Raw genomic sequence first — 20,277 nt, forward strand, 5'->3', positions numbered from 1 at the left:
GAGGAAGGAACTAACTGGTCTTTGATTTGGGTTCCTAACCCAGAATGGTGTAATATGCCACCAGACATTAGGGTAAGGTGTTGTTCCCGCATTTTACAGATGTGGAAACTGAGACCCAGAGAGGTCAGGTGACTGGCCTAGAGTTTCAGATAGAGTTTGTGGCAGAGCCCCGATGAAAGCCAGTGGTGACACTCTGGTTGGAGTGTCCTCTGGTGGTGAAGTGTATTGGCTGGGTATAGAGCATATAGAGGGGCTGTTCACACCCTCTGCCCTCTGTTGGTGGACTTCTTTTTGCCTGCGCTGAGAATCCCCAGGTTGCCCACCTCCACCAGCATGGGAGATGGGGAGGTGGTGGCCTGCCGCTCTGCTTTTCATAAATCCCTGGATCCTGCCACCGAGCGGCTGGACGGGCTCTTGGTGCCAGGCCTTGAGGTGGGTCCATGATGGCTGTCTGTGTCCTTGGCAGGCCTAGGACAGGTGCTGGAGTTTATGTACACGGCCAAGCTGAGCCTGAGCTCTGAGAACGTGGATGATGTGCTGGCCGTGGCCAGTTTCCTGCAGATGCAAGACATCATCACAGCCTGCCAGGCCCTCAAGTCACTGGCTGAGCCCACCGCCAGCCCTGGGGAGAATGTGGAGGCCTCGGCCATGGAAGGTAAGGTCCTTGGCAGGCTGTTCCTGAGCAGGTGGCTTTTGATGGAAGCTCTGCCCCTTTCTCTCTGTGTGGCCATTGTCCTCATCTGGCCTCATGTGTGTTGTGGGGAGCTTGTGAGGAGGAGCTGCAGCAAAGTCTAAGAAGGCCTCTCAGAGGGGTGTTTCTTCCTCCCCTGCCCCACCTTTCACCAGCTCCCTTGTGCTCTGCTGCCCAAGGGCACCGGGCAGCCAGCGTGGCTCACGGCCTTTGCATAGGGCTTCACTCCTCTGGCAGCTCTCCTCTCCTGCAGCCTTCCTCCCTGCTCCCCTTACTGCCTCAGGAAAGCCCTGACGCCCGGGTGGGCCAGGTTCCTGGTGGCACTTGCAGAGACCTGTGCTCTTCTCCTCATAAGAACCCATCTCTGATCAGAGGTCTGTCCCCCAGAACAGTCTGCAAGCCCCACAGGAGCAGCAGCCACAACTGTTGTACCCACAGCCCAGCCGGCAGCCTGGTGCGCAGTAGATGCCTGTGAATAATCTGTGGAAGGAGCAAACTGGCACACTCCAGGGAGGGTCCACTCACCCATGCAACTGGTGGGCATTTGATGGGAAATGGCAGGTCTATCCTGTTCCATCTCCAGGTGGGGGCAAGAGAGCCAAAGAGGAGAAGGCTGCTGCCACCACGCTGAGCGATCCAGACCTGGCCAGAAGCAGTCCACCCATGGGCCCAGGCAGGGAGCTCAAGGAGGAGCGAGGTGGCCAGGCCGAGAGCACGGCCAGCGGTGAGTTGTGACCCAGCCGGCTGTCCATCATGTGCCAGCAGCGTGGGCCCCAGCTCAATGCAGGGCTTCCTCAGGAGGCTCCTGGGGGAGGGAGGTGGGGAGGCACAGGCAACTGCACCCCTTGAGCTTAGGTTACCCAGCACAACCCCTTGTTCTGAGGTGTCTGTCCAGCCAGAGCAGAGGCACAAGCCACCTGAGCTCGGCTGTGCTCTTCCCACCCCTGGGCCACAGCCACTTTCAGGGGCCTGGTCCCAGAGAGCCATGTGGCCTCTGGACAAAGGGTCCCAATCCAGCCTTAGATGCCCCTACACCCCCACCCCAGGTGCAGAGCAGACGGAGAAGGCCGATGCCCCCCGGGAGCCGCTGCCTGTGGAGCTCAAGCCTGACCCCACGAGTGGCATGGCTGCTGCTGAGGCCGAGGCCGCCTTGTCAGAGAGCTCAGAGCAAGGTACCTTCCACCCACCCGGCCCCCAAGGTGCCCTCTCTTACTGCCTCAGCTCATCCCATCAGCAGTCACCCTTTCCCTTCAGCTTTTGGGCGAACATCATCTTTTCTCATTCTTGAATTTTGACATCAGGGTCTTGCTTGTGCACCCTGGCTACGCTTCCTGTTAGCCAGAAGTGTCGCTGTCACAACACTGGTCTGCTGCTTCTTCCCCGGCTGTGCACCAAGGGGGAGCATTGCAGCCCATGGTGCCTCCCACCCTCCGTGCACTTTGGCTGACAGCACCCTTCCTACCCAGTTGCCAGCGTTGGGCTCCAGGTGGCTTGAGGCTCACCTGCATCCTCAGGCAGCAAATGTTCCCACCAGCGGTCTGCCCTGTGCTTCCTCAGTCAGTGCTGGGGACTGATTTTCTGTGGCTCCTGGACATGGCCAGGCCCTCCCAGACACCCACGCAGAGAGAGGGGTGTGTGCAGTGATGAGCCGGCCCCAGGCCTCATGTGGCCAGTTGCCAGGTGGCTTTTCTGGCATTTGCCTGGCTGTAAGGTCATGTCCCTCTGGGGGGCCCCTCGTGCCCTCCCCAGCGCCTCAGTGCCTGCCTTTCTCATGGCAGAAATGGAAGTGGAGCCAGCCAGGAAGGGAGAAGAGCGAGAGGAGGAGGGCGCCGTGCCCGTGGTTGGCAAGGAACAGAGCCGGCGACTGGAGAAGGGCGAGGCCCCGGAGGAGAGCGAGGAGTCGGCCAGCACGGACTCGGGCCAGGAGCTGGGCGCCGAGGCCCGGGGCCTGCGCTCGGGCACCTACGGCGACCGCACGGAGTCCAAGGCCTACGGCTCCGTCATCCACAAGTGCGAGGTGCGCCGCCGCCCGTGGTGCCGGCCCCGCCCCGGTCCCCGCCCCGCCCCGCCCCCCGCCTCCCCGCCTGACACCCTGCTTCCCGCTGCGCCTGCAGGACTGTGGGAAGGAGTTCACGCACACCGGGAACTTCAAGCGGCACATCCGCATCCACACGGGCGAGAAGCCCTTCTCGTGCCGGGAGTGCAGCAAGGCCTTCTCCGACCCGGCCGCGTGCAAGGCCCACGAGAAGACCCACAGGTAGGCCCGGCGGCCCCTCGGCCCCGCCCGCCCTCCCCGGACCCCGCGAGCCTCCTCTCCCTGCGCCTTCTGCCCACCAGCCCGCTGAAGCCCTATGGCTGCGAGGAGTGCGGCAAGAGCTACCGGCTCATCAGCCTGCTGAACCTGCACAAGAAGCGGCACTCGGGCGAGGCGCGCTACCGCTGCGAGGACTGCGGCAAGCTCTTCACCACGTCGGGCAACCTCAAGCGGCACCAGCTGGTGCACAGCGGCGAGAAGCCCTACCAGTGCGACTACTGCGGCCGATCCTTCTCCGACCCCACATCCAAGATGCGCCATCTGGAGACTCACGATACTGACAAGGAGCACAAGTGCCCACACTGCGACAAGAAGTTTAACCAGGTGGGGGCGCCCGGGCCCAGGCCCCTGTGCCCCGGTGGCTTCCAACCCGGGGGCCGGGGGCGCAGGGGAGAGACAGGCCCAGTGGGGGAGTCGGTGGTGGTGGCTGAGTAGAAAATGACCCTCCTTGGGGTAGAAATCTTGATCACTCTGCTGGGGATGCTGGGAAGGCAGGTTAACTCAGATGAGGGGGTTCCCTTTCCACTGGCCTGGAGGAGATGGAGCCCCTATGGGCTCCAGGAGGACCAGAATCCATTGTTCACTGGCGGGAGGGGCTGCCCTGGCGTCCCGAGGCCAAGTTTGGGGAGGTAGTAGCCCTTCTGACCCCCTGCCTGGGCACAGGTGGGGAATCTGAAGGCCCACCTGAAGATCCACATCGCAGACGGGCCCCTCAAGTGCCGGGAGTGTGGGAAGCAGTTCACCACCTCAGGTAGGGCCCGGCTGCCCGGCCGCCCTCACGCACCCCTCCCGCCCCCCTTGGCGCTGTGTGCCAGGCCCTCCCTCGGCTTCCCACAGGGAACCTGAAGCGGCACCTTCGGATCCACAGCGGGGAGAAGCCCTACGTGTGCGTCCACTGCCAGCGGCAGTTTGCTGACCCTGGTGCACTGCAGCGGCACGTCCGCATCCACACGGGTGGGTGAGCCAGCCTGGCGGTGCCTGGGGCCAGGGAGGGGCACATAGGAGGAAGGGAGGTGCCGACAGTGGTCCTCGTCCCTGTCCCCAGGTGAGAAGCCATGCCAGTGCGTGATGTGCGGCAAGGCCTTCACGCAGGCCAGCTCCCTCATCGCCCACGTGCGCCAGCACACCGGGGAGAAGCCGTACGTCTGCGAGCGCTGCGGCAAGAGGTCCAGCCCCTCCATCCCCTACCCCGGGCACGGCGGGGTCCCTGCCCTCTGCTGGTGGAGGGGTCAGAGAACAAGCAGAGGGCTCGGCTGGAGCCGGTCCCACTGCTGCCTGAGTCCAGGCGCAGGTCCCGGGGGTCCTCTCCAATGTAGACTCTGTGGTGGGAAGCCTGGGCAGTTTGGTGCAAGCCCCCCACTCTGTGGCCCTGCAGATTTGTCCAGTCCAGTCAGCTGGCCAATCACATCCGCCACCATGACAACATCCGCCCCCACAAGTGCAGCGTGTGCAGCAAGGCCTTCGTGAATGTTGGGGACCTGTCCAAGCACATCATCATCCACACTGGTGAGCATGTGCCACCCGCCTCTGTCCCGAGCCCTGACTCTGGGGCGGGTGGTGGGGCGGGAGGTGCCGCAGACCCCAGGCTGGGTGCCGGCACTTGCTGCAGGCAGCCTTGCGAGTAGTTCGACTCCAGTGAGAGCCCTATTTTCTCAGCTTCCAGAGGCATGGGGGCCGGTGGAGGCTTCTGTGTGGCTCAGGTGGCCACCCCAGAGCACTTCCAGCTGGAAAAGACAGGGCTGCTGGGGAAACTGGAGGCCACTGAGGTCCTCCCCCCCTGCACCCCCCTCCAATGGCAGGAGAGAACCTTGCCTCCTCCCCCAGGAGAGAAGCCTTACCTGTGTGACAAGTGTGGTCGAGGTTTCAACCGGGTGGACAACCTGCGTTCCCACGTGAAGACCGTGCACCAGGGCAAGGCAGGCATCAAAATCCTGGAGCCAGAGGAGGGCGGTGAGGTCAGCGTGGTCACAGTCGATGACATGGTCACACTGGCCACTGAGGCACTGGCAGCAACAGCCGTCACTCAGCTCACAGGTGCGGGCGTCACTCGGCTCACAGGGCAGCAGGGGTGGTCACAGTAGGGGTTGCTTCTGGGGTGGCAGCAAAGGGGTAGGCTACTCTGGCCTCAGGCCCTGCTGATTCCGCCCACAGTGGTGCCAGTGGGGGCCGCGGTGACCGCGGATGAGACAGAAGTACTTAAAGCCGAGATCAGCAAAGCGGTGAAGCAAGTGCAAGAAGAAGGTGAGAGGCTGCCCATGGTGGGAAAGCTGGTGGGCCCAGAGGCCCTTCCTGTCCTGACTGCTGTCCCACCCTCTACAGATCCCAACACCCACATCCTCTATGCCTGTGACTCCTGTGGGGATAAGTTCCTGGATGCAAACAGCCTGGCCCAGCACGTGCGGATCCACACGGCCCAGGCACTGGTCATGTTCCAGACGGATGCGGACTTCTACCAGCAGTACGGGCCAGGCAGCACGTGGCCAGCTGGGCAGGTGCTGCAGGCAGGGGAGCTGGTCTTCCGCCCTCGGGAAGGGGCTGACAGCCAGCCTGCCCTGGCAGAGACACCCCCCACAGCCCCTGAATGTCCACCACCTGCTGAGTGAGCAGGCACTCTTCCTCCTGTTTATTTAAGGATGGGTGGTACCCTAGAACTGAGGGGTGGCCCCATTCCCTAGAGAGAATAAATTTGATTATTTTCTAATGCTGCCTAGAGCTCCCTGTGGGGGTGGGGTGGGGAGCTGGCAGCTGTGGTTGATGCCACCAAAGGGTTGCGCCACCCAGGGACGAGCCAACAGAGACCTGCTTCTTGGGAAAGGCAGGCTGTCCCTTTGCAGAATGGGACTGGAGCCCTGGGACCTGTCGAAGCAAGCTGGCTGCTTTGCCCAAGTTGGGGTGTGGGCAGCACACTTGCACTTAGGTCCAGAGAAACTGCAGCTCCCCAGGCCACATCCCTTCGTTTGGTCCCCTCTTTGGAGGCTGCTCATCTGCTCAGCCTGAGCATTGGACCTCCCCTTTCCTCCACGGAGCACAGCTGTGACCTCGGCCCCCTCTGCCCAGGAGCCAGGCCCGCAGGGCTTGGCCACAGCTGCACGGGTGGCCGTGCTCTACCTGTACAGAGCTCCACTCAGGGGTCCGTTCAGCCAGAGCAGCAAGGCAGGCAGAGCACTGGACCCAGCAGGTCATGGGCCTGGTTCTGTTGGGCTTACAGAAGCAGGAGGGCTGTTCTCTCTTCACGGTAGTGCTGGCCTGAAGATCACGGCCAAGCCAGTGTCACCTTTTGGGAACGTTTACTTGCCCTGAATCAGTGGAGTCTCTGAGGGTCTGGAGCGACAGGAATGAGCGGCCAGGAGTTCTGATGGGGAGGTGGGGGACATAGCACTGCTTAAATTAGAAGCAGCAGTTGGGATGGTGGGGCGGCTCAGTCTTCCTCCTGTCAGCAGGGAGACGTGAGATGCCATCCCTTCCACTTTTCTGCACAGCTCATCCCAGCAGCTGTAATCCCTCACTCAGAGGTGGTACCATCTTGCACCAAAAGTATAGGTCTGTTTGGAGGAGCCCCAGGGATACTGCAGGTGAGACCACCAACTTTGTGGTCCTTGTGTTCCTGTCCCCCACGTCCACCTCCCCAGCTTGTGGTGGGCCCAGCTGCAGGGGAGGCCTGGCCCTCCCGTCCCATCTTCCTGTCTGGGAGGCAGCTACGAGAACCCCGTCAGGCCAGGCTGTGCCGCTACTACCTGGAGGAGAAAGGGGCAAGAGGCAAGATGCCAAAGCTTGCTTAAGATGTTTCTGTGTTTGGGGTGGGGTGGGGTGGGTGGTTTTATTCTTCATCCAACTTGGAAGTGCCTTCAACATTACCCAGGAGCCAGATGGGCTCTTCAAGCGTCAGATTTACACCACAGCACAGAAAAATGGTTCTAGTTCCGAGATGAAAATCATTTTTGAACCAGATAAAAATGATCCTTGGGGAGGATTAGTGGAAGAAAAGAAATAGGTCCCATAGACAGACTTGATTGATTGATAGGAGGGTAAGAAAGCAAAAATGGGAGGAGAGCTAGCTGTTCTCATAAGCCAAGGGTCCTTGGCCCTCTTGTCCAAGTGACAATCACATTCACACTTGACGTGTTTTGTATTTTTTAATAAAGTTTGTAATCCAATGGACACACAAAACAAAACTGCGCTGAGAAAGTTTCATAAATTAATAAGTGTTAGGAAGTTGGGGGAGAGGTCAAGGTCACAGGAAGAGGGGAAGCCAGTCTTTTTGTACAGTCTTTTTGTGTGTGTGTGACACTTCCAAATTGCGGGGGCGGGGCCCGTGCTGTAACGAAGCACACTTATACAAATGAGTGACAATACAAAGTCTGAGTATGAAAATAAGATTTTTTCTGAAAACACATTTTTGGCACAGATTAAAAAAAATGTATGTCGGGGAATTTGATTTTTTTAAGTCAGTATTATATATATTTATATATATTATATATTTATATATACACACATCCCAAGTTCTGCATATTCCACCAAGAGAGTCCTTCCGTTCGCTCTTTTCTGATTGTAAACTGTACATCCTGGGTGATTCTAAGATGATGGAGGCAGGAGAATTAAGAAAGGTGACACATCCAGATGAGCAAGGGGAAGGGTGGGGTGGGGACAAAACAACCCAATGAAATGTTCCTTGACCCCAAGGTTTCAGCAGAAGATCGAAGTCCTGTGTGAGAGTCCATGATGTGTGTTCACGTACACCAAGACATCCAGAGCATCACAGCCTGTCTTCACTGTGCAAAAGTCCAAGTCACTAATTTAGTGCAAAGGCAGTTCTGTTTTGTTTCTTAAAAACAAAAAAAACAAAAAAATCAATTCCACTGCCCTGTTCCTTTTCTCCAGAAAGAGGAGAGAGGAACCCAGCCTCAAGGTGTCTGCAAGTCCATCGGTTGGTGATCTGTCCTTGGGCTAAATGTCATGTAAACATACAAGTAGCAGCACCACTGCCCAGAGGGGTCTATCCAACTGAGCCGAGCGGGCGAGCAGGAGGGCGAGGCTGGCCGTCTGGCAGTGGAGTCTATCCCCATCGGCAGCTTCTTCCTCCACTTGGCTGGGTTGTTGTCCTGTGGGATTTTTTTCTTCTTTCTCTCTCTCTTTTTTTTTTTTTTTTCTGCAGAGCCTCAGGAAGATACACCAAGTGGTAACCATTCAGCGGCTCACACAGAGGCAATGACAATCATGAGGTGGGGAGAAATGTTGGAGATGCTGGCCAGGAGGTCAGGGGCCAGACGGGACAGGTGACTCTCAGAGAACTCACAGGGCGGGAAGATCTGCAGCACATAGGCAGGCTGGAGAAGGAGACAAGAGACAAAAATGGGACCTCCTGTCTTCACATCACACACCCCACGACCAGTCTTCCCTTAAACATTTCCAATTAGGAGCCCCAAAGAAAAGCCCGACACAAAGAGCCAGGTTGAGTCAATTTCCCAACCGGCTAACGTCACCAAGACTTTGTCTGCCAGAAGAATCCAGGCTCCAGGCGACTAACATGGACTAACCCCTGGGAACCTCTTCTATATCATTAAGCTAAAGAAAAACCTCTGCTGTCTTGGCTGTCCTTCGACTGTCTCCAGGATGGGCGATGGCAGACTGCCTGCTGTCTCTGTCCAGAATGCCCCTTTGTCCACCTCCTCTGGGACACTTTCCTGGACTACTCTAGTTGGCACTTGGCAGCCCACGGCACCAAGTCAGTCAGACCACCTGACCAGCCTAGACCAGCCCCACCTGTGTGTGTGCGGAGGCAGGATACTGGGCACGGGGCTCACCTGATTGGAGCCAGGGTTGGGAACGTTGATGATCCCTGCCGCCTGCTTGGCCTGCAGATACGTGATGAAGGCAGCCTTGAGGGACTCAGTCTGGCTCACGACGTCCTCTTGGTCACGGCCACAGGGCAGAGCCAGCAGCAGACAGTAATCTGTCTCCACCTGGGGCAGAGGCAGCCATCAGTGATCAGTGCCACCTCACAAAACAGCAACCCAGGAAGAGTCACAAAAGCCCCCACCTCTGAGATAGTGTTCAAGTCCACCCCCATATCTGCTGAGTGAAAATAAGCCTGGTCTCTGGGTCTAGAAGCACTTTACACCCCAGTGGAGACAGAACATTCCCTTTACCATCCAGCCCAAGAATGCCATGACTGAACCCCATGCTGAGCCAGGGAGACAGGCAGTAGGGGCCACCCCTTTCCCTCCCTGGGGGTGGGCAATTGCCCACCTGGGCCCCAAGTCTTACCGTCATCCTTCGGGCAACACCTTCCAGCTGTGAGGCCTCCAGCCGCATCCTCTGGGCGATCCTTAGCGGGGGTCCTCCTTCAGAAAGGGGCAGGGACCGATGGGCCAGGACATTGTTGCCAGAGACAAAGTGGAGCTGCACAGCAGCTGTGTCATTCTTGAGGGCAAGGAGGCCCTGCCACACGATCGGGTACTTCTGCTTACAGGGAAACAAACAGAAGTGAGCTCAGGGCTGGAGAAGAGAGCCATGCTGGCCATGGCCCTAGGCAGCAGCCTGCTGGTCTAAGTGGGGATCTTAAAGACACTGCACACAGCACAAAGCTTGGAGGGTGGAAGGGAAGGCCCTGCCCAGACTTACCTTCAGAAGCTGGACCATGTCCACAGGCCTCTGGGAAGTCAAGTGTGGAGAGGAATCTTGTTTGGGGGCGGGCTGGGCTTCAGCAAGTGGCAGAGCAAGTCCTGGAGGGGTGCTGGGGCCTGAGGTTGTCGGGACAAACAACGGCTGCTTTGGGGCAGCCTGAGCGGGGAGAGGTGCTGGGAGGTCAGGCTTCATGGAAACAGACACAGGGGAGGGATAGGAGGTCTGGCTTGTTTCCGACTGCGCCCTCTGGACCTGAACGTGAGGCTCAGCTGGCCTGTTTGCAGGTACGTTTGGGAGGCGAGGCTGCTCTACTCCCGTCTGGGTCCCCTTCGCCTCCTGGGAGACCGGAGGGATCTTGCCGCTTGCTGGCTGGCCCGGCTGGCCGAGCTGGGAGGGCTGGCAGGGCTGGCAGGGCTGCGTGGGCTGGGCAGGCTGTGCGGGCGGCACAGGCTGGAGAGGCTGTGCGGACTGCGCAGGCTGAGCGGGCTGTAAGGGCTCACCTTCGGGAGCGGGGCCCTGGATGTTGGGTGGGAAGAGAGAGGGACAGAGATTCACTTATGCACGATACCCTGTCCCTAGTCGGCCAGCCCTGGGCTCCCAGGCAGGTCAGCTGCGGGGCCTCTCCTGTGGGCCAGGCCCCCAGAAAGGACTTTACCCGGACTGACATGCTCTTGGGCATTCAGGATTGAGGGTTCTGGTACAAGCAGGTCACCTGTTCCCCACCCCCCCACCTCTCCACCTGCTCCCACAAAGAACTCCCTCCATGTCCCTGGCTCCTTGTGCTATGATCTGATCCCTTCATCCCCAGATTTAGGAGTTCCTCTCTAAACCCACAAAAACAACATATTTTTGGGACCTGGCACCTCCGGCACTACCTGGACTGGAAGGCAGGTTTTTGGTACTCTCACCTGAGCAGGGGCCTTGGTCCGGGAAGGCAGGCCAATGGAGGCAGCAGCAGGAAACTGCGTGTGCGTGAGCTGAGCCGGGCCATGGTAGGTGCGGATGTCCCCGTACCTGTACTCTTGAAACAGCTCCCCGCTGGAGTGCACGATCTGCACCCCGTGAGTCACCACCACAGGAGGGGTCAGGGGCAGCCCCTGGAGCTGGTTGCTGGGGGTGACTGTGAGGATGCGGGCCTCACTGTGAGGGGTGGGGGCAGGGGCAGCTTTGGCATCTGCCGTCTTGGCAGCCTCTTTTCCTGGCTGCTGAGGGGTCTTGCTGGCTGGTGGCACCTTCACTACCCCATCTGCCGCCCTGGGCTGCTCGCTGACGGCCGTCACATGGGGATGTACCATGATCCTCACGTCCCGGGGCACGGTGTATGGGTGCAGTCGGTACTCAGACTGCATGACCAGCACCTCCGACTGCACAGGGGCTGTGGCTCGAGCAACAGGGAGGTGGTAATGCACCTCTTCCTCCGGAGGGTGCTGGGAGGCCAGGGCGGGCACACCAGCTGTGGCTGGCTGGGGGGTGCCCGCACGCTGCGGGGCCCGGACCTCTATCTGCTGAGGCTGCAGGGGTGCTCGAGGAGAGTGAAGAGTCTCTGGCCGGATGCTGTAGGTGATGCTGGGCAGCGTGGGCGTGTTCATCCTCACCTCGCCCTGGGACAGGTGGCTGAGGGACACAGTCTGGGTGATGCTGTGGGGCGGCATGATGACAGACTGCTCTGGGTGTATGCTAGAGATGAACTGAGGCACAGGAATGCCTGCAGCCAGCATGACTGTGGCATTAGTGGAGAGGGCAGTGGATGTGGTGCTGCTGGGTTGGCACACCCTCGGGAACGGGGATGGAGCAGGCCCACTGGGTCGAGGGGAATGAGCATCTGGCTTTGTGGCCGCCAAGTGGGAGACAGTTCGATCAGTTGGGGTAGTGGGCCCCGAGGTGACGTGGTTCACTTCTGAAGGCAGTTTGCTGGGCAGAGCAGGGGGGTGGTGGGGTGTAAGAGTGGACCCCAGGTTAGCCGGCTGAAGGACCTTGGTCTCTATTTTGAGGGTGACGGGATCAGCAAGCTTTTTGTTAGTGGTGACTATGCTTGGGGTGAGGACCAGCTGGTTGTGAACCAGCACTGGGGGTGTGTTTATGCCCTGGGTGAGGACCTTCACCGTGCCGCCCTGGGTGACAGGTGTGGACACAGACAGGTGAATGGGCTCAGGCTTCTCCAAGGACGGACGATCAGCTTTAACAGATGAAATCACAGGAGATGCGTTGTACGTCTGGGCAGTTAGCACCAGAGTAGAATGGGTGGCCACATTTGCATAGCCTGAAGGCGCCTGAGGGCCTTTGGGTGGAGGCTGCGAGGGTATGACAGAGTCTGGTTTGACCTGGGACTTGGATACCGACTGCTGAAATTCAATGTCCATCGCACTCGCTGGGGGGATCTGGCTAATCTTGGCACTGATCCGCTGTGGGCCTTCAGTCTTCTGCCCTGAATAGCTCAGGAGTACCACCCCTTCTGAAGTGTTCACACGCAGCCCAGCGCCAGAGCCAGTGTCTGCCGGACGTTCGTCAATCACAGACATAGATCCCGGGTGGAACCGACTGTTGTCAGTAGCGCCAGGTCTCTGTTTGCACTTTGATGGTGCAATCACTGCCCCCGCCACAGTCACTGCACCCGTTGTTGTGGCAGTCACCCCTCCAGACGCCGAAGTCACCGCACCTGCTGTGACCGTCACCGCACCTGCGCTGGCGTTCACTGCGCCCGTGGCGGCGTTCACCACACTGGTGGCGGCGTTCACTGGAGTGGTGAGGACATTCACTGGCCCCGTGAGAACATTCACTGGTCCCTTTAGGACATTCACAGGGCCAGCGGGAGTGTTCACCAAGCCTTTCAGCGTGGCCACTGAGCCCTTCACAGGGCCTTTCAGTGCATTCACTGGGCCAGTCAGTGCGTTCACTGGGACCAGGGAGACATTGACCAGGCCGGTCAGGGCACTCACCAGGCCAGTCAGGGTTTGTGGAGCTGGTTTTGCCAGAGTTATCTTTTGTGAATTCTCCAAATCAATGCTGACAGGCATTCGGCTAATAACAGAAGTAATTTTGGGAGCAATAACTGGAGTCACCTTCTCTTTGTCAGCAGCTACTGGAACTTCTGAGGCCTGGGTGTCGGAGGTGTTAGTTACTGGAGCTGCTGGTTTTTCCTCTAAAAGCGGCTTTTTAGATTCCACTGGAGGGGGCAGGGTCTCATGCAGGCAAGGGGCGGCACTTACAGGCTCTGCAATGGCAGTTGTGACGCTCGTGGAAGTGACGCCCGTGGCAGACACGTACTTAGGGTCCATGAGGATCTTTCTCAGTGTGCTGGAGCTGGTGTCGATGTCAGAGGCCTTTGTGTCTGGGGGAAGAGCTGGAGATGGGGTGGACTGCGCCCGTGGCTCCTCCTGCCTTGTGATCCACTCTGTCACCTTGGGAGGGGGACTCTGGTGTGGGACACCCCCAGCAGTAATTGGGGGTGGGAGCTTTGCTGCAGTTACAGAAGGAATTGTGGGGGTGGGCATGCTAGAGTCACTGGGCGGGGTCACTGGGTCACTTTCGATGATGGAATGTACCCTGAATCTGGCTTGAGGCTCATCATCCACGGGGGCTGGCTGTGAGGGAGGGGGAAGGTCTGGGAGAGCAGATGCTTTGGTTGGAGTCTTTTCTTCAACACTGCTTTCTTGGGACAAACTTTCCATGGATGGAGTCTTGCCTGGGTCAGAAGCACAAGACTCAGAGGGAGTGGACTGGGGCCCGTCACTCTGCTTTTCCTCCTGTGGAGTTTCTAGGGGCGGTATCGTTGCCCCCTCATTTGCAGCAGGGCTCTTGCTTTGAACTTGGTCAGGTTCGGAGACATGCGTCTCTGCAGCGCCCCCCGTTTTCTTGTTTGTATTCCGTTTGCGGCGTGATCGACTTGTCTTCTGGCGCCCTTTGTCTTTCCGAGCAAGAGTCACTTCTGCCTCTTTTGATCCCTTGGCTTCTGGCACTGGGAGGGAGGTTTCGCTGCCGCTCTCTTTGGCTTCCTTGGTATCTGCTGGGCCCGCTGTGGGGTCAGGTGCACTGCCTGGTGGCCTAGAAGACTCTGTGGCAACCTCAGTCTCTAAGATGCCAGACACAGCCTCATCGGTCTCGGGCTCCATTCCTTCCTCTGGAGGCTGCAGATCTGTCTGAGATTCTGCAGGGAATGGTGGAGGTGCTGGGAAGTTTTCTGGCTCCCCAGAAATGTCATTGATGATGGAACCTATGGCTGCAGCCAGCTCTGTTTCGCTGGCTTGGTGTGCGGGCTTGTCCCCATCCTCTGTGGAGAGGCCCTCCGGGGCATCTGTGGCTGCCGCCTTGAAGGCCGCAGGGGCTGACGTTTCCGTGAGCTTCTCGATGTTCTCCACGGCCTGCTCCAGCTCCATCTGCTTGGCTAACTGATTTGCTTCTGGGGACGGCTTAGAGGCAGACACATCTTCTTCCTTCTCTGGTTCCTTGTCCAGGTCAGCTGGTTCACTGTTCAACTGCGATGATAAACTACCCGTATCCTTTTGGGGACTCTCGCTCTTCTCAGGGGAAACTGCCACGACCCCAGCTTCCTTCTCCACCGGTGGCCCTGCAGGGCCCGCAGCCACAATGGGATTTACAGTGGCTTCCGCATTTTTCAGATTTGCAGATTTGTCCACCGCTGACCTAGAGTTCCGAGATCTTCCTCTCTTTGACTTGGAGTTTTTCTCAGGGGCTGTTTTTTTCTCCACCACTTCAACTGGGGGGGCTTCTGGTGGATTCTTGTCTGTGCCAATTTCTTTTTTGTCACGTTTCTGTTCACTTCCTGCTTCTTCTTTATCAGCCTTGGATTTTGTGTTATTTTCTTTCACGTTTACTTGGGGACCCACCTCAGTGGTGGCCTCAGGACGTTCAGCATCAACTTTCGGTTCATTTTTTCCCCTCTTCCCTTGTTGGCCACCAGCAGCTACTTTTTGGGATCGGGGGGATCTCCATCCCTCGGCTGGTTTGACTGTTTCAACAGGTTCTTTCGCCTCAGTCTCATCATCTTCATCAGCTCGACGGCGTGTTTTTGGAGGCCTTCCCCTCCGAGGGGTGGTGGGAACCACCGCAGCCTCCTGAAGCTCTCGCTCCAGTCTCTTCCTGGTCACTCGCGGTTGCTCGACGGGCTCCTTGACTGGCGAGCGGCTCTCATGGTCACCCATGGTCGCGTAGACACTCCTGACATTCCGGCGCCTGGTCCGGCTGAGGGGCAAGCTTGGCTCAGGGTGTTCAGGGTCCGCGGCCAAGTTTTTAGAGGCAGTCCTTGTAATCTTCTCTGCCTCCATCTTCAATTCTAAAAGCTTCTGTGCTTCTCCCCGAGGAGAACTGGACCGCTTGAGCTTTTCCCGGTCTATCCTCTCACTCTTCCTCGTGACTGGCTTCTCCACCATACTTGCTGCAGCTGCCTGAACAGGGGTCTTGGAACGTTTACTTTTGTTTGGCTTTTTATCCTTTGCGGCAACTGGAGGGTCAGCCTCTGCATCTTCAGGAGCCTGAGGCGGAACCTCAGGAACGGGTTCAGCTTTTGGGTTTGCATTAGGTTCAATGTTAGCAGCTGAGTCTGGCTTTTCCACTTTTGGCTCATCAGCTTCCTCAGGCTTCTGCGCTGGTTTTGAAAGTGTTTGGGAACTGTCAGGTTCTGGCTCTACACTGCTCTCTACCTGGGAAAATGAGGCCCCAGGAGTTGGAGGCTTGGCGTCCAGACAAGGCAGGTGATCAACTGATGAGCTTTCTTCAACAGCTAAAGGAGTCTCGGCAACATCTTTCCTGGTGTCTACTCCTGGGGGCAAGTCTGCCTGTTCAGGTTGCTCTGCAGTGACAGGAGCCAGGTCAGATACAGGTTTCGCTTCTTCTGACACAGAGTCTGGCTCCATGGCCTTCTCTTCTGTCACCGAAGGCACCTCTCCTGTTTTTTCACCAGCTGTCTTCTCTGGCGATGGTGATGCTGACTCTGGGGCTGCAACTGTGACACTCGGAGGCCCCGTCGAGGATGGAGTTTTCAGTTCTGACTCTTTATTCTCAGGAGCAGATTCTGGAGTCTTGGGGTGATCCTCTGTATCTTCCTGTTTCTCAGCCTCTTGGGGTTTTTGGTCTTTTTCTTTTTCTTTCTGTTGCATCCGTGTGAGTTCCATAAATCTGCTATGGAAAAGCACTACCGGCTCTTGGATCAGATCGGCTGTGCTATTCACTCCATCAGATGCCTGCCTCCCATATAACCTGCCAGAAACGAGGTCAGGGTCTTCGTCTTTTCTCTCTAGATGCTGCAGTCGCTTGGAATCTTGTTCGAAGATTGAGCTGTGTAAAAAACGAGAAGCAAATAATTCTTGCCTTTCCTGTTCTTCTTCTTTATGGTCATCTTTTTTATCATCCATTTTTCCTTCAGAATCAGTCCGAATTTTCTTCTTTTTCATGTACCAGGATGGAATAGGTCTTGGAGCAGAGTCAACCTTTTCTTTATCTTTGTTGTTTCGAAAATTAGCAAATCGCGAGTCCCAATCGAGAAAAGACCAATTTTCTTCTCGGGATGAAGAGAGGGATTTAGCTCTTTCAAGCAAAGCCTTGGTGTCTGGGGTGATTGTCTTATCCAATGCAAAAGAGTAAAATTTGTTCCTTTCTAAAGAACTGGAGAGTCTTTCATCTCTCTCACGTAGTTTGTCTTCTCTGTCCCTCAATAAAAAAGACAATCGAGAGCTTTCATATAACGCAGAGGCTCTGGGAGAGTGAGATTTGTGTTCACCATCTTCATCAGAATCAGAAGGCACCTCCCCAGGCTCCAAGTCACGTACAGACCTCTTTCGGAGGCTGTCTCTCTTAATTACGGTGTTTGGGAAACTCACATCGAATCTGCTGGCATCTTGTTTCGTTTGAGAGTCCCACCGATTTAGCTCATCTTCAGAATTCAAGACAGATAGCTTTATTTTAGCCATGTCTGCCATCTGTTCTCTCCTGCTAGAATCATAAGGATTAAATTTTAAGGACTCTTCCCTGACTGTTATGTTAGAATAGGGGAGACTTTTTTCATCTACTTTAGGAGACCCTTTTAATGACATTAGCCTAGGGGAGCCAATGGGGTCATCATCTTCATGGAAGGAACCATGTCGGATACTAGGAGAACCACCAGTTCTTTCAGAATCTTCACTGATTTGGCGTGAACTTCTGTAGTTCCTCTCTCTCTTAGTGCCGATGTCAAAATCGACGTGGTCCATCCTTTTCTTTTTGCTGGGAGGAGAGTCGTCAGTGACATCCTGAGGGGGTTTGCCTACCTCGTGAACAAGACTACGTCTTTCATATTCATCCACATCCTTTTTAGGACTGCCGAACTTTTCAGACTTGGCTATTTCCATCTCCATCTGCTGTTTTCTACGACTCTGCTCCATTTGTTTTCGGTAACTCTGCGTGTGATCAATATCTATGCCAATTTTTTCTTCAGTATTTACTGAATGTGGTTTCTCTTGGCCTGATTTACACTCAAGTGTTTCATCACGAAGATTGCAATAGTTTTTCCTATTATCTTCTCTGTCTGGTCCTTGATCATCTAATAGCTGCAGCTGCTTGAGCTGTGGTTTGGAGGGAGTGGCTTTTTTTGGCTGGATTTCTTGGTTTTCCACAGATTCACCTACTGGTTCTCCCAGCCTTGCTTGTAGGTCTGAGCTGGGCCTTGAGCCAGTCGCAACAGAAATACTGGCAAGCTCCTGACAGTCTTTGGGGCTGGGAACAGCATTAAGTCTGTCTAGTTTGATTTTTTTAGATTCTCTTTTAAGAATTTCCTTCCTCACAGGCTTTCTTTCAGACTCTCCTTCCCTCAGCAGAATGACATCTCTTGATATGTCAGGCTGCTTTTTTAAAAGCACCCGAGCATCCTCCATCTCTGGACTACTTTTCTTGACTTCTGATTTTTGCCTTTCTGCTTTCAAATTGGAATCTGCAAAACGCCTTTTCCTTGCTTCCAGCTTCTCCAGATCCACAGCACTCACCCCGTCAGCACTCTGCTCTGGTTTTAGGTGCTTCCTGGGTTTAGGCCTGCCTTCCTTATCTACCACTTCTATGTGGCTTGAAAGCCCCTTTTCCTTTGGCATTTTCATCCTAACAGATTCTAGTTTCGACAACTCAGATTTTGCAGGCTCTGTCTGAGAGACCTGAAGTTTCTGATCTAGGGCAGAAGACTTGACAGTGTCATTATCAAGCTTGGCTTTTAACTTTTCCAAAGGAGGGTGGTCAATAACTTTCCCCTCTTTTTCTTTCACTCGAGTCAAAACCACACAAGGCATCAATTCCAACCGGTTTTTTGCTACTCCTTCTTTGTCAGCTTTCTCTCTGCTCAGTTTATTTGAACTCCTAGATTTTTCAGGACTCTGTTCTCTCTCGTTTTCTTGGTCTGTTTCTGAAGACTGAGAACTAGGGGAATGAACTTTTCCTTTTCGTTTCTGCTTGTCAGTTTTATCCTTTTCCACTTTTTCCTTCCTTATTAAGCGCCTCTCTCTTTCTACTCTCTCAGAATCAAAAGTTCGTTCTTTATCAGGCTTTTCATTTTTTGTATAGCGTTCCAAACGAGGCTTGTCAAGTTTCTCATATCTTGGAGGGGAAAGTGAGCTACAGCTTCCACTCCGGTCCGAGGATCGGCTGTAAATCCTCCTCTCAGAATCACTAGGCAATCTCTCTGACTGTGAGGGTGATGCTCCGGGACTCTGTGGGCGTCGCAAGTGCACTGGACTCTGACTGCGTTCAATTGGCCTCCTCTCGTGGTCTCTGTCCCGGTCAGACTCAAATCTTTCACGTTCTCTTTCCCGTTCCCTTTGCCTGTAACTGTATTCCCGAATATCTTGTTCATAAGGATCATTTCTGTAATCCCTATATTCCCGAGGATCATCATAATATCGTGATTCATAGTAGTCTCCTTGGTAAGTTTCCCATTCTGAATAAAACTCTCTCCCTCGAGCTGGATAGTCCCGTCTGGAATCCTCAGGATATGTGCCTGGAGTACGAACATTCTCATAATATGTACGATCTTGGCTATAGTCGTAAGATCCCCTTCGTTCTTCTCTGCCAAAAGACAAAAAATAATTTATTTGTTTTGTTTCCTCATCACTTACACATTAATCATAAATAATATGAGATTACAAAGTCCAGCTTCAAAAAGTCTTTGCCATTATTTAACTATTAGACCTGCACTGTCTATACCATAGCTACAAGCCACATGTGGCTACTGAGAATTTGAAATATGGCTAGTCTAAACTGAGATGTAAGTATAAAATACACACTGAATTTGGTAGATTTAGTTTTTTAAAAAATAGGAAAAGAAATTAGTAATTTATTTAGATTATATGTTGAAACAATATTTTAGATATATTGAGTTAATAAAATTTCATCTTTGCTTTTTACTAAACCACATATGTAAGCTTGCATTACACTTCTGTTGGACTTGGACAGCTGTGCTTCAGCCCTTTTTAAATTTTTTTTGGTATCAGTTGTCATGACTTACAATGAGCAATAGTATTAAACAGCATCGCATCCCACATTTCTAAGTCTTTTCTGCCAAAAGATATTTTTACCACAACTTGAGAAACAAATGTACTGTTTAAAAAGATAGGTAACAATTTAAAATCTTTCCACCCATGCAACCTGTATATTGGTAACACCTCTACCTCAGTTCACAACTTAAAAAGACACAGTGGGGGCCAGTCTCCCTGGGTTCAGTCTCCTCACTTGTAAAATGATTAACTTTTCCTCATAAAACCCTTCAGATTAAATAACATTTGTAAAAACTTTCCTAGCGTAATACAAGGCACATACTTGGCCTTCAGTAAATGTTAGTTTCCCCCAATCCACCAACTAACAAATCAGGTGATTACAAACTGGGTGAGATGATTCCTTAATTGTAAAAGAATTCACCACGGGTTTTCTCCCACAGTGACGTGTCCCACTGCATTCAAAATAGGATTAAATTTACATGCAAGAACATGTATGGTGTATAAAATGAAATTCACCTGTAACAGAGGCTAATTCCTTTACTCCTGTTCACTTTCAGTGTTTGTTCTCTCAGGCAGGTATGGCTTGCTCATTCTACATAGTACTGCCAGTAGTGGCTCAATTAAACATAACAAACCTAGAACTTAAGCCTCTAAAGTAAAGGCATGAGCTTTTGTCTTCTTGGCTCACAGCAAGTACTCAAGTATTTGCTGAAAGAATAAACCTTAGAAAAATATATGTCAAAGCTGCTACTGGGAGATGTTCTAACCCATTTTCAATACCAAATGAAGCATCTAGACTTATCATTCAAACACTGGAAGCATCAATAACACATTATTATATGCATTTATACTGCGCTTTTTCATTTCAAAGACAGTACTTAATGACATATCTATGATACTTGATTTAACTGGATCCAAGATGGTCCTTCTACAGTTCCACAGGAATCAGATTCCTTGCTTCAATACTGATGAGCCATCTTGCAAATGAATGTTACCAGTCACGGAGAAAGGCTAATTTAACTCATTACCACCAGCAAAATACAAACTTCAAGGAAGCATCACTTTTGTATGTAAAGTTGAACACACTGTAAATTTTCTAATATAAAGTGGTTAGGACATCTAGAATGATACTAGTTTACTGCCCACATTAAAAGTAGGTTTAAAAATAGTTTCCAGGTATTTTT

At 54.2% G+C, this 20,277-nt stretch overlaps 2 protein-coding genes across 4 annotated transcripts in view; one reads left to right on the plus strand and one right to left on the minus strand.

The window, feature by feature from the left end:
- ZBTB17 (zinc finger and BTB domain containing 17) overlaps positions 1-5,706 on the plus strand; it is a 29,514-nt gene extending 23,808 nt beyond the window's left edge. For both annotated transcript variants that reach the window (XM_072975325.1, XM_072975326.1), the window contains 13 exons: positions 467-655; positions 1,275-1,415; positions 1,738-1,863; positions 2,470-2,708; positions 2,806-2,948; positions 3,029-3,329; positions 3,669-3,756; positions 3,843-3,959; positions 4,051-4,171; positions 4,381-4,511; positions 4,830-5,039; positions 5,157-5,246; positions 5,325-5,706. In XM_072975325.1, the coding sequence (XP_072831426.1) occupies positions 467-655; positions 1,275-1,415; positions 1,738-1,863; positions 2,470-2,708; positions 2,806-2,948; positions 3,029-3,329; positions 3,669-3,756; positions 3,843-3,959; positions 4,051-4,171; positions 4,381-4,511; positions 4,830-5,039; positions 5,157-5,246; positions 5,325-5,608 (2,180 nt within the window). In that variant the 3' untranslated portion in view covers positions 5,609-5,706. The remainder of the gene's footprint in view (positions 1-466; positions 656-1,274; positions 1,416-1,737; positions 1,864-2,469; positions 2,709-2,805; positions 2,949-3,028; positions 3,330-3,668; positions 3,757-3,842; positions 3,960-4,050; positions 4,172-4,380; positions 4,512-4,829; positions 5,040-5,156; positions 5,247-5,324) is intronic.
- Positions 5,707-7,068: 1,362 nt separating this feature from the next.
- Positions 7,069-20,277, minus strand: part of SPEN (spen family transcriptional repressor) — a 76,208-nt gene continuing 62,999 nt past the window's right edge. Inside the window, exons 11-15 of one of the 2 annotated variants that reach the window (XM_072975323.1) lie at positions 10,538-18,665; positions 9,627-10,145; positions 9,270-9,464; positions 8,807-8,965; positions 7,069-8,329 (exon numbers count right to left, since the gene is read on the minus strand). In XM_072975323.1, coding sequence (XP_072831424.1) covers positions 8,198-8,329; positions 8,807-8,965; positions 9,270-9,464; positions 9,627-10,145; positions 10,538-18,665 — 9,133 coding nt within the window. In that variant the 3' untranslated portion in view covers positions 7,069-8,197. The remainder of the gene's footprint in view (positions 8,330-8,806; positions 8,966-9,269; positions 9,465-9,626; positions 10,146-10,537; positions 18,666-20,277) is intronic. The other variant, XM_072975324.1, reaches the window with a different exon arrangement.

This window comes from Vicugna pacos, chromosome 13 (genome assembly GCF_048564905.1).
Source record: "Vicugna pacos chromosome 13, VicPac4, whole genome shotgun sequence".
Lineage (NCBI taxonomy): Eukaryota > Metazoa > Chordata > Mammalia > Artiodactyla > Camelidae > Vicugna > Vicugna pacos.